A 13,437-nucleotide genomic window follows, 5' to 3' on the forward strand; every position below is an offset into this window, starting at 1 on the left:
GCAATTTGTGATCGAGCAGCCAGATAAAACAGCACCGACGGGGACGAGGTCCCCAACGGCCGGCGCGCTTCTCCACATAGAGGAGGGGAAGGGCGCGGCGCTGCCGGCTCCGCCGGGACGCGGCGGGGTGAGCCCTGGCAGGGGCAGAGCCGGAGCCCTTCACCTGCAGGCGGTAGAGAGGGGCTGCATTTCGGCCGGAGGGCGGCAGGCGCCGGTGGAGCGGGCGGCGGGGCGGGGAGAGCCTGAGCCCGCCTTGCCCCGCGCCCCGCCCCGCCCCGCCCGTGCCCCCCACCCCCTGCCAGCCTCGGCGCGGCTGCGTAGCACCGCGATCTCCGCTACTGAGGCGTCTCCTGCCGCCATGTCGGGCCTGCCCGTCCGCGCCGCGCTGCTGCTGCTGCTGGGGCTGCCCGGGCTCCTGCCGGCGCGGCCGCCGAGCGGCGGCGGGCGGTCCCGGTACGAGCCCACCTGGGGCTCGCTGGACGCCCGGCCGCTGCCCGCCTGGTTTGACGAGGCGAAGTTTGGCATCTTCATCCACTGGGGCGTGTTCTCGGTGCCCAGCTTCGGCAGCGAGTGGTTCTGGTGAGCTCCCCGCCCCGGCCCTGGCGCCCACCCCGCCGGCCGCTGCGGCCGGCCCGGCCCGCGGGCCTCCCCGGCGGCGGCGCCCCGCAGCCCCCTCGGGCCCCGGCGCCCCTGGGCGCGGCCGCCGTGGGGCAGCAGGGAGGGTCGCACCGAGATAGCTGCTGCTGCGGATGGGCCGTACCAGCGATCTGAAGGTTTGCTTGGAGAGCAGCTCTCGGGGCAGGTGGGGTTTGGTTTGGTGTCCCGCCCCAAAGCCATGGTTAGGTTTCAAGCACCTCTGCAGACTGACCCTGGAGCTGAGTTGTGTGGGAAGAGGTTTATTTCCACCTGAGGCTGGTCGGTGAGACCGTGGACTCTATGGCACCGTTCACGAAGGAAGCGGAGTTTGATGCGCTTCTGGTATGTCTGACCATCAGTCTGCCCAGCCTTAGAACTCTTGAGTATGTTGGCTAAGTTTAGCCAAGTTAAGCAGAGAGCTCGTAGAGCTGAAAGATGTGGTTTCCCCAGTGTTAGTGAGAGAGGTGGTTGAGTCGCAGAGGGAGACCTCTCCAGGGCTTCGATGAAGGGGCTCTCCCCAGGCTCTGTGGCGATAAGCGTCGGGGATCTCCCAGCGTCCCCGAAAGAGCCTTGAGCTGGAGGGCTGTCGCACTGTCTGTGGGGAGTGTGGCAGTCCGTCGCTCCCTCCCTCCATCGCTCCCCCCCATCACTGCCCTTGCTTGGCAAGCTGCCTGCAGTTTTCTCAGGCACATTTTGTGCTGTTGATGGTTTTCTTAATCTTTTTTTATTAGTATTTTTATTTTTATTAAAGAGTACTTTCCACTTAAAGAACCTAAAGCTCTGATCCTTCAAATAATTTTAGTTCAAAGGCTGAATAAAATGTTTGTTTTGTGAGTGTTCACTGGTTCAGGCCCTTTGTCTCTAAGCATTTTTTTTTTTGCTATCTTCTTTCCATGCTCTACCAAATACTTCTTGTATGACTTAAAGTGAGTCACATTATTGTATTTACAATATTGTAAATACAATAAAAACCTGAAGTGCAATATTCCTAAAACAAACCAACATCAGTATAAGCAAACCACAGTTTTCTGAAGGCAATATTTTGGCCCGCTCTTTTCAGAATTACGTTCGAGGGTTTCAGCAGTTCTTAAAATATGGACTCCATTTACTAATTAATGACTTCTGTGGGGACAGGGCTAGCTTTGAGTTCAAGCCTTAATCCGAGTGCTGTGCTCTGATACTGGTACACAGGTTCAGGCTCAACCATTCATTTTTGTTGTTCTAAAAAGACCCCAGAACACTCTAATGTAGTTGATGAAGTTTTTTATATCCCTGTTGCCTCTCATCCTTAGACACATGGGTGTGAAGCTGCTTCAGGGCCTTCTGGCAGCATGTGCCGTCAGGTGACTGAGGTCCTGTATTAGCAGCTTCAGACAGAAGGTCATAAACTCTGGTATCACCCACCCCGTCCTCCTTCCCTCAGAGCTGCATAACCTTGGTCAGGATGTTTCTAGAACCTAATCCTGTAAGAGTAGAAATGCTCACACTGTTAGCAAATTGTGTGACAAAGGAAGAGAAGCAAGGATATTATTTGTTTCTTTATGCAATTACATATTTTAAAGTCAGAGGGGTTTTTTTTCAAGTTCTTTCATGGAGGGAGGCTGTCTCAGCCTCTTTTTTTTTTTTTTTCTTTTTCAACCACTGGTTGCCAGAGATTGTGTTTGTTTATGCTGAAGTCTGTTTGGTTGCAACAATATCCATAGGTTACTGTGCTCTTACAGAACTGAGGTCAGAGTCCAGCTCAGGAGAGGAGAGAGAAAGACATTTCAAACACTCAGATTCTGGCCTGGTTTATTCCTTCACTTTCAATTTGTTTTCATTTATGTCTAAATTTGCCAACAGGATTGTTGCTGCTTGGCTTCATTCATAGAAAGGTGAATGCTTTCAGACCCTTTTCCCATAAGTATTAGCAGTCACAATGTATGTTGTTGTTAGACAGTCTCCAGCAATAAGGCTGTTTATGCAGTAAGGACTATTGCGTGCTGTTTCTGGAGCTCCTCTTTCATTGCTAGGTAGGGGATGGATGGAACAGGTTGAAAAAAAATAGTGCTGTATTGGTGATTTATGATCTCTGCCCATCCTGAGGGTGAGAGACCACCCTCGGACCACAGAGTGAAACTCCAAACCTTGCTGTGGACTAGACCAGTTGGAATAGTGACAATACTGGATCAGGAATTGATGTGATGGGGAAACACAGGATAGAAACTGTCCCTGCTTTTGCTAGGTGGGATGCAAAAAGAGGTTATCAGCTTATTTTTCCTTTTGGTTCCTAAATCTGTGTGCAGTGGTCTGGTGGACCAAGCTGGGTGTGTGCCTGCATGCTAGAGCCTGTGATGGATGTGCATTTGTAAGCGTGTGGGGTTCTTGCAGAGGCAGGTTGTTGTTGGAGGACGTGCCTCCTAGTAGGGTACCTTTGCTTCAGAGCCTCACGTGTGCAGCAGCTGCAATGCTCTGCAGTCACAGCTCTCTCCTGCTCTGGGACCGTGGGCATCTGCTCACACGTCAGGTCACTCAGCTGCGTTTGGCACAGAGGAATCTGGACCAGCAGAGAGGTAAAGCTGCTGGCCTGCATGTTTGTGGGTTGCAGGGTGGGGGGCAGAGCAGAGATGCCTGATGGCTGATATGGGAGACTTGAGGAGGATGAGTTGTTAGTCCAGAAAAAGGGCATTCCTGAGCTGCTTACATGGACCATGTACCTGTGCTCTCTAGTATGGTTTCAGGATTTGGGTACTGAGTAAGACTGCCAAGTGTAGTTGCTTTGTGACATTGCCCCAGGTTGAAATCCTGGGATCTTTCCAAAGTGAAGTACTTGAAAGAGGCAGAGCGGGGGGAAGAGAAGAGAGAAAAGGAAATCTTTGATAATTAATACTGTTACGTTCTGAAGCAGTTTTACCCCATTGCCAGTGTCATGTACCTTCAGTGCATGTGCCTCTCAGTGTGAATGTAAATAGGAGCTGATGATTTCCATTCTCTTTTCTTTGTCTAAAAATACACCAGCAGAAATGTTTCTGCTCTGTATTTTGTAGGTGGTACTGGCAGAAAGAAAAGAGAGAGCCCTATGTGAAATTTATGGAGGCAAATTACCCACCTGGGTTCAGTTATGAAGATTTTGGGCCACTGTTTACAGCAGAATTCTTTGATCCCAACCAGTGGGCAGATATTCTGAAGGCTTCAGGTGCAAAATATGTTGTCTTAACTTCAAAACATCATGAAGGTAAGTGGAAGGTTTGTGAATGTTAGTAATTGTTGCATTTCTGTCAACAGAAGAAAAATCCAGGTGACCTTCCTGCCTGCTAAGAGAGAGAGAGAAAGCCAGGCAAGCTTACCTGCCTGAACCCAGCCAAAGAGGAAACAAACCACCCAAGAAATGTGCGTGCATTTTCCTGGCTCTTACACAAACGCTATGGCCATGAAGCTTGCATAGAAGGAGAAATAGATTGTGCCATTGTTTTCTTGCTGTAGGTAAGGCAGCCTGAAGCAGTGGGGGCAGCTGAGCTTCCTGCTGTAGCCATAGTTTATTTTTTATTGTGCAGTTTATTGCTCAAGGAACCACAAAAGTTAATTCTGCACTGCTTCATGTATGGAGAGCTGCTGTGTACAGGCATTTAATGAGCTCTGTAGGTTTCTCTAAGGAATTTAGGAGTATGTTCCAGGAGTCAATTTCAGAGTTAGAAACGTACACAGGGTATCCCTCTCTGATACAGTGCACAGAAGGGAAAACCTTGAACCAGGTCTGGAACTTTACAGGCATGACTGATTTTTGGCACTGTAATGGTAAGATACTCTGTGGAGGAAGGTAAAGGAAAAGAAAGTGGTTGGGAGGAAACGTCGTAGCAAAGAAAGTATAATACGCTAAGATTCAGTATGACAGTACATGTAGTGTATGTTGTTGGTGTTTGGGGAGATGTGGGTTCGAGACTGGCAACTAGTAACCTGTGAATTTTAATCTCACCTCTAACACACATAACATCTTGATCCAGATGATGCCTGTGGCGTAATTCCCAGTGAGTTCAAAAGAACCACGATTCATTCAGTCTGTCCTGTAGCCTTGGGCATGAATTTTTAGCTTGTCTGTCTAGTCGATGCAATTACATGTATCCAGTTCACAAAAATTTTGCAAGATTTATTAGGCAATGAGTATAAAGCAGTTTGAAGGTGAGAGTGGAGCTCCTCTGGCAGTGGTCTAAGTCTGCAATGCAGTAGTACTTGCAAGTGCTTGTGCTGGATTGCTGGATATCTGAAATGTTAAATCCCTCCTGATGTTTAACACTGGTACTTTAAAAGCTGTTTCAGGAGTGTTTGCACTCTGCTTATATACATGTACCTGTTATGAATGTCAAGACAAATGAAAAGTGAACATTTGCGTAAAGATCTAAACAGAAGGGAGGAGAATAGTCTTTGAATGCAAATGATAGTTTGTGCATTTGCAGCTGAGAAAGCATTTTACTTTCCAATTGTTGAATGTGTATTCACAGTTCACATTTGATACATTCAGTGAAAATGTAGATGCCTCAAAAGTTGCTGTATTTTTGGTTAATTTAATTGGGACGTATGAATGGAGTGTATAATTAAGCAGTACAGAACTGGGAAGTTGAATATTTTATATATATAAAAATATAAATGCATATGTGTATGAATAAAAAAATACATAAACATATCTGGCATGGTGTTCTGATGTTATGACTACTACCATCGTGCATAAACAGATTATAGGCATACTCTATACCATGATAAAAATATTATTACATATGATTTTTATTATTTTATATATTCCAGAAGGAGGAACTGTAACTTCCGCTCTTTTGCTTCCCTTTCTTATACTTTGATTTTTCTCTTTTCAGGCTTTACTTTGTGGGGGTCCAAATATTCTTGGAACTGGAATGCTGTTGATGTGGGACCGAAACGAGATCTTGTGGCTGAACTAGCAACTTCTGTTAGAAACAGGACTGACTTGCATTTTGGGTTATATCACTCCCTGTTTGAATGGTTTAATCCCCACTTCCTTGAGGATGCCACCAATGTCTTTAAGACAAGAAAGTTTCCAACCAGTAAATCATTACCAGAACTCTATGAAATTGTGACCAAGTACCAACCAGAAATAATTTGGTCTGATGGGGATGGAAATGCGCCAGATACTTACTGGAACAGTACTGGTTTCTTGGCTTGGCTGTATAATGACAGGTACATAATGGTGCTGGTTTAGCTCCTTATCTGAAATTCTGCTTTGTGTCTAGTTTGTCTTGTTTTATGTATATTTTGCAGAACCTGTTACCCCCTACTTACGAGGACTTAACTAAATATTGATTTTCCTGAAATATGGAATCCAGGTCTTCCCTAGAACTATCAAAGATTGCTTTAGAAAAAGACTGTTTCATACTTTTTTAACCACATTGGCAAATTAATCAGATAAGATAGTATTGCTATTCTACCTAATCATATTGTTCCCTGAGTATTGTCTACTGCACAGACAAACAGGATAGCAGGATAATTTGAGAATATGAGTACATTGTTGTCATTGCAGACTGAACATCTAGCAGTGGATGTGAAGTGCAGGCTGATTTCTGGCAGACCTCCTGTGAAAGTCTGCAGCATATTTCTCTGAGAAATGCTGATCTGGACCTTTTATGAGGAAGGGATGACAATAGGATTCCTGAAATTGCACTTAATCTAATTGTAATAAATTAATAGTGCAGAAGTCATCCTAAATGTTAGTTTCTGGAAGGGTGTGTGTGTTGGGGGGGGAAGGGATTACCCTGGCTGTGACTGTGTTTTTTAGAATAAAAATCATAAACCAGAATTTTCTGTTTCCAGTCCAGTCCGGGACACAGTTGTGACCAACGACCGTTGGGGAGTTGGCAGCATCTGTACACATGGTGGCTTCTACACTTGTAGTGACCGCTATAACCCCGGCCACCTCCTGCCTCACAAGTGGGAGAACTGTATGACTGTTGACAAGAGGTCATGGGGGTACAGGAGGAATGCACAACTTGACGATTACCTCGCAACTGAGGACTTGGTGAAGGTACAGTGGGAAAAAGGAGTTGCCTGCAACTTCTGATTCTCCCTCCTGATCATTATATTATGCTATATAACATTTCAAGTATCTATCTGTTCTTATTAAAAATATCATTTAAATTGAATAAAGAATCGATGAAATAATAAATCATTTTGTTCATTTACAGCCTAACACTGGCAGGATGGAATATCCATGTAATTCCTATTAATTTTACAGAAATGACTAAGAGAAAAATTATCTAGTAAAAAAATCAGTCAGTTTCTTAGAAGCTGTTTCCCCTGTGAGTAATTGGCCAAAGACTGATCTGGGTAGACTGGTAATTACCTTTTCTACTAAGTTTTTCTAGTAACTGCACCTCTAAGTTGATGAGAAGCAAACAGTTGCAGTTTCACAGTTCCTGTTTAGGAACTCCTGATTGAGGGCTACATCTTTTCCCCCTTCTCGCTAGAAACAGTTTATAACTCTTAATAGTCATTTTACCTTGTAGCAAGAAACTTTCCTTTCATCCCACCTCATTTAAAGGAAAAAAACAAACCACACTTATTACAGACATGCAGATAAACACTAGCAGATGCAGACAGCTGGTGTTAATAGAACACTGATTCCCTTTGCTAGTCTAAGGTATTAAAAAAAGATTTTGAAGCTTAGGAAAACTGAATAAAAGGAATACTGATTGATCTTTCGGATAAATGCATTTAATTGCAAAATTCAGCTAGTGAGGGGAAGATTGTTTGTTATTGTTGCTTCATCCAAAACTGTTCCTAGTACTGTCCTTACAAAAGATAATTTCAAATTGGAGCAACCTCTTTTCGGAGGCAGAAGGTTTAAATTAGTAGCTTGTTCCCAGCTATCTGTTGCTCAGATTTGTGCATCTCCATCTATGATCTCTGGAGGGCAGCATGGATGTGAACACAAATATTTATGGACTCTGTAGAAGGCTCCCTGTAAAATAGGGAGAGCATCAAACAGAGGAAGGAAGAGGAAGTTGCTTCTCTCAGCTTCAGTAAAAATGAAGTGGCATCTGTTAGCCTTATTCTCCTCTCGTATAGAGAAACCATCTATCCTTTCTATCGGTAAAACCCTCATGAAATTCCTCCAGAAGTCGGAATGTTAAAAGGTTGTAGGATCTGATTCTAACATAGATTCAGTCAGACATATTGGTGCAAAGATGTATTTTGGGCTGTTTTCTTCCATAAAAATTGACAGCAGAGCTTTGTTTTATGGGAGCTTAAATTTTATATTGACTGTTGGGATGACCCCTAAAGTCTAAACATACAGCAGTAACATAACTCATTCAGTTCGTCGTTCTGAAGCAGTGTGTCTGACTTTATAAAGAATTTTCCAATATATGATTTCAATAGCCATAACCATATGTTCTGTGTATGTGTTTAAAAACATTTCAGCAACTTGTAGAAACAGTGTCTTGTGGAGGAAATCTCTTGATGAATATCGGGCCCACTCATGATGGTCGCATTGCTGTTATATTTGAGGAACGCCTGAGGCAGATGGGTGCCTGGCTGAAAGTCAACGGAGAAGCCATCTATGGAACGAAGCCATGGAGAGCGCAGAATGACACGGTCACACCGGAAGTGTGGTGAGGTTACTGAATCAATGTGTAGGCTGTGTAAGGCAGCAGCAGTGTATGTGAAACTTTGAAATTCTTAATGAGTTGATGCTACAGGAATAATCGTCTTACTTTGTACGCTATGAAGAAATTAACCCTTTTGTCAGTTTAAGTAACCGCACGTAAAAGTGTGTATAAAACTGTAGGTAGACTATGGGTGTCAGAGAACGTAGTTTTGGGACGATGCTGGGGCTGAAGGGAAGGTTGCAGGCATTTCCTTAGTGATCTTGTGCTTCTTAGTGTAGCTGGGAACAGAAGCTATAAGAAAAATAATAATCCAGAAATATAAAACTGCTATGAAGTGTTTATATCTGTACAAAGGAGTACTTGATGTCACTGTTTAGAGAGACAGAGGGGAGAGTAAGAAGATAGAAATCAGTCTAGCATATTTTGCATTTCTTTTTAAGGTGAAAATGCATGGAAAGATAACAGCAATTGTTTGGTCACTAAATTCAGCCAGTCTCTGGACTCTCCTCTGCCTTTGTGCCTCACAGCTGCTGTAACGCTATAATGATCCATCAGGCTTTTGGTCTTGACCCTCTTCTCTGCCACAGTCGGCCTTTTTACTCCTGTCCAGTAAGATTTGGCTCTGGCTTTAGCCTTGAAATGCTGAACTGTTGACTGTTTAGTTAAAACCACTTCCAAGAGCAGTAAAAAATTGTAACTAAATGAAGGAAGGAGGGAGGAAAGTTTCAAATGTATGCCACAAGATTTCCAAGGACATAGTCTAGATAATGTCTGCTGAAATTAAATTTTAGAAAACACACTATGCAAGGTGGAAGCTTTATTGTCGCACATACTCGTGAAATTTTTTTTTAGTGGAATGTCTGTATGTTTGTGTATAGATGTGAATTATCATATTTTTCCAAATATAACCCACAATTATCTGTTAATGATTCCCCCCTGCCCTGCAAGTACCTCCTTCCTACATGGCTGAGCAGCAGTGAATTATTATATGCTTGCTAAAGTTACTACAGATGTTTACCTCTAAATTCAGTTCTTTAATAGTCTCTATTACCTCTAGTTTGTTGGAACATATTTTCGAGGAACAGTACTTTATTAAAGGGTATAAATTGCCTGAAAAGATGGTTATGTGTGTGAAAATGTAATCAATGCCAACTTTTCAAATCCATTTTTCTAGTCTTGAAAGCACTCTATATATCGCTGCAGAAAATTTACAAGGAAAAACTGACATGCATTTCTGTTCCCCATTTCCAACTAGGTACACTTTCAGCCCTAAAGAAAGCAGAGTCAACGCTATCTTCCTTAACTGGCCAGTCTCCGGGACTCTGGAGCTTGGTGAACCACAGGCTAAGCTTGGAGAAACACAGGTAAAAGACAACACCCCCTCTCCCCCCCTCCTCCCCTTCTCCCTTAGAATAGTGAGGCTTTTAACACACAGTGCAAGAAATGAACATACTCTGAAGGAAAACACCTCTAGGATTTGTCATGTTCCATCAGTGTTTCTTTTAGTTTCTGGCATCTTTGGGAATGCATAACTCTTAGGACAGAGTACATTGGAAGAGCACCAGCAAAATGTTTGTTTTCGTTCTGGGACCTCCTTGTCATAGTCCTCCCAGAGGGATGTTTCTTCTCCAACAAAGAAAGTTAGATTGAATTGTTGCTGGGATATGTTTTAGCTTGCAAACTAAGGATCATAAAAAGAGGCCAAGTAGCAGGAAAAAAAACCTGCCGCTCCTCCCGTTTCCTGTGTAGACTAACTCAGCATGACCTTTCTTTATGAATAGCCATCCTCATGACTTTGGTGATATTGTAATTGCTGTGATGGTGCAGTAGTTTCAAGTCAAAGCCTTGCACAAAGGGAAAGCACACAGAGGTTTTCATTGCCCAGGGACACTAAGTAGTAAGTCAGCACAACCCTAGATGCGTGTCTTGGAGCCAAGCGGTGGTCAGAGGTTGAGGACACTGATGCCACACCTACACCAGCAAGTAGTGTAACCCAATGGAAGTAGATTTATACAGCAGAACAGCTGGTGCTCAGGACTTAATATCAACACTGCATTTAAGGTGAGGATTTGCTTTGGCTTAGGTCTGTCCTGGTCTCATGCATTGGATGTCCACCAGCTGCTGAAATGCATCAAGAGTGTTTCTAGACTGTCCCTTCCGGTCTAGTTCCATATGAAAAGAATCTAATTAGTGCCAAGACAAGTTTGCAATAAGGAAGAAGGAGTAATTTCAGAAATGAGGTAGATGCACCTTGAATTTTGTAGATGCATCTAGACTGTATTTGCACAAGAGACTAATGTTCCTCAGGGGTAGAGATTGGTCTTCAGCTCCTTGCTTTAAGCTGTTCCGCTATTTTCAGCATTTCACCAGCTGGCATGAGAGTCTCACCATAAAACATATTTGGGTGTTTTTAGTGGAGAGGTTCTTCAGGTCAGTTTGTTCTGAGCTATCTGGCTGTACTCTGTAAGAAACACTGCTCACTCAAGACTACAAGTTCCACCATGGGAAACAGGCATTTCAGAAATAGGTGATGCAAAGCTGTGTACTGTGGTACCTGGATCCCTGCTTAGACCCAAATTCCATCCCAAATACTTTTGAAAAGTGTTTATGTAGCTTTTATAGACCTAAGTGCTTCTCAAGACCCAACATCACTAGCTTTATTACTTACATATCTACCTTCCAAGTATTTTTCTACTACCTTTAATCATTGTTTTATCATTCATTTGGTTGATAAGTGGCATTTAAGTATAATTGGATAGTAAAGTAGCTATGGAACAACATTTGTCAATTTTGCAATTATATGCATTTTGCAAAGGCACTGTTCTAACTATAGTGCATGTTTCTGTCTCAGGTGAAGCTGGTTGGCTACAAGGAGCTGCTGAAATGGGTTGCACTGGGAGAAAAGGGAATAGTGATAGCTCTACCTCAATTAACTCCTAAGCAAATGCCGTGTCAGTGGGGCTGGACTTTGCAACTGACTGCCATAAACTGAGCCATACACTACTGGAGCCTTGGGCAGCAGGGAATTCTGGTGTTTTGCCCAGTTTCTCATCACTGGTTTCTAACTCTTACTTGCTTGACTGAGAAACATCAATAACTTCACTTTTTTCTGAAAGGTGGGCTGTTATAGGATGGAATGGAATGAACCTCATGTGAAATCTAGCACTAGATAGTTGAATCTCTGCATACAATTTGTTTCTTTGAACTTGTGTGAAAAACTGAGCATCTGCCTTGACCTCTCCACTTTTTTTTTAATCAGCTTCTTGCCAAGTTATGTGAAGAACAGAGGGAAAAAACCCAGGCACTAGGTTTTTAAAGTCATGAAAAAGAACAAAGCTAGCTCAAGCCAGCATTCAAATGTACAGCAGTTAAGATTTCTTACATTAAAGAAGGTATGCAGCTGATTTCCACAAAACTGTACAGTGAAAAGTGTCAGTTGTTTTACAGAAACAAATAAATTTTTTCCAGTTGTGTGCAACAACCAGCAGCTGGTAGTTTCAGCTGAGTAGGGCAATGTATCTGCACAAACAGTCCTATAAGGGTTAGGAAGTCATCACAAATGCATGGAGGCAATGCGTATGTACATCTTTGTTTCTTATCATGAAAATCATTAATTACACCTGTTCCTATGGTTCAGTAATTCTGTCAATTATTGGGATACAAGTAAAGTGGCATGGGTTTTTTTGCTGTTTTGTATAATTTTACATGGTTAAAACTGACTCTTGTTTACAGCTATTGTTTTAACACAGTTACCAGGGTGCCTTCTGTGGACTATTAAAACAAAACAAACACACACATACATCAATGACTAACTTTTAAAAAAGAGAAATAATCAGGATCCTCAACTTTGGCAGAGACACAACAGGGACAACAAAAAAAGCTTCTATAAATACATTAACAACAAAAAGAGGGCCAAGGAGAATCTCCATCCTCTACTGGATGCGGCGGGGAACATTGTCACGAAGGATGAGGAAAAGGCTGAGGTACTTAATGCCTTCTTTGCCTCAGTCTTTAACAGCCACACCAGGTATCCTCAGGGTATCCGTCCCCCTGAGCTGGATGACAGGGATGGAGGGCAAAATAGGCTCCCCATGATCCAGGAGGAAGCAGTTAATGACCTGCTATGCCACCTGGACACTCACAAGTCTATGGGGCCTGATGGCATCCACCCAAGGGTGCTGAGGGAGCTGGCGGAGGAGCTTGCCAAGCCGCTCTCCATCATTTATCAACAGTCCTGGTCAACGGGGGAGGTCCCGGATGACTGGAGGCTTGCCAACGTGACGCCCATCTACAAGAAGGGTCGGAAGGAGGATCCGGGGAACTACAGGCCTGTCAGCCTGACCTCGGTGCCGGGGAAGGTTATGGAGAGGCTCATCTTGAGGGCGCTCACGGGACACGTGCAGGTTACCCGAGGGATCAGGCCCAGCCAGCACGGGTTCATGAAAGGCAGGTCCTGCTTGACCAACCTGATCTCCTTCTATGACCAGGTGACCCGCCTAGTGGATGAGGGGAAGGCTGTTGATGTTGTCTACCTGGACTTCAGCAAAGCCTTTGACACTGTTCCCCACAGTATTCTCCTAGAGAAGCTGGCGGCCTGTGGTTTAGACAGGTACACTCTTCGCTGGGTAAAAAACTGGCTGGATGGCCGAGCCCAGAGGGTTGTGGTGAATGGGGTGAAATCCAGCTGGCGGCCGGTCACAAGCGGAGTCCCCCAGGGCTCGGTTTTGGGACCGGTCTTGTTTAATGTCTTCATTGATGATCTGGATGAGGGGATAGAGTGCTCCCTCAGCAAGTTTGCAGACGACACCAAGTTGGGAGGGAGTGTTGATCTGCTTGAGGGTAGGAAGGCTCTGCAGAGGGATCTGGACAGGCTGGATCGATGGGCTGAGGCCAACCGGATGAAGTTCAATAAGGCCAAATGCCGGGTTCTACACTTCAGCCACAACAACCCCAGGCAACGCTACAGGCTTGGGGATGAGTGGCTGGAAAGTTCCCCTGCAGAAAAGGACCTGGGGGTGTTGATCGACAGCCGGCTGAATATGAGCCAGCAGTGTGCCCAGGTGGCCAAGAAGGCCAACGGCATCCTGGCTTGTATCAGAAATGGTGTGGCCAGCAGGAGCAGGGAGGTGATCATGCCTCTGTACTCGGCTCTGGTGAGGCCGCACCTCGAATACTGTGTTCAGTTTTGGGCCCC

At 44.5% G+C, this 13,437-nt stretch overlaps 1 protein-coding gene across 1 annotated transcript; it reads left to right on the forward strand.

Annotated features, from left to right (window-relative positions):
* Positions 1-358: 358 nt before the first annotated feature.
* FUCA2 (alpha-L-fucosidase 2) lies at positions 359-11,536 on the forward strand. Its single transcript, XM_059835348.1, has 7 exons — positions 359-579; positions 3,663-3,850; positions 5,478-5,817; positions 6,448-6,658; positions 8,056-8,246; positions 9,499-9,607; positions 11,095-11,536. The coding sequence occupies exons 1-7, from the start codon at positions 359-361 to the stop codon at positions 11,233-11,235; spliced, it is 1,401 nt and encodes a 466-aa protein (XP_059691331.1). The 3' UTR covers positions 11,236-11,536.
* The last annotated feature ends 1,901 nt before the right edge of the window (positions 11,537-13,437 follow it).

The sequence above is a fragment of the Gavia stellata genome, chromosome 2 (genome assembly GCF_030936135.1).
Source record: "Gavia stellata isolate bGavSte3 chromosome 2, bGavSte3.hap2, whole genome shotgun sequence".
NCBI classification, from domain to species: domain Eukaryota; kingdom Metazoa; phylum Chordata; class Aves; order Gaviiformes; family Gaviidae; genus Gavia; species Gavia stellata.

Excerpts from the sequence above, each read along its gene's own strand:
- FUCA2 (XM_059835348.1), top strand. The coding sequence starts at position 359 with ATGTCGGGCCTGCCCGTCCGCGCCGCGCTGCTGCTGCTGCTGGGGCTG. Across the intron at positions 580-3,662 it reads TTCGGCAGCGAGTGGTTCTG|GTGGTACTGGCAGAAAGAAA; the intron begins GTGAGCTCCCCG and ends TGTATTTTGTAG. Across the intron at positions 8,247-9,498 it reads ACGGTCACACCGGAAGTGTG|GTACACTTTCAGCCCTAAAG; the intron begins GTGAGGTTACTG and ends ATTTCCAACTAG.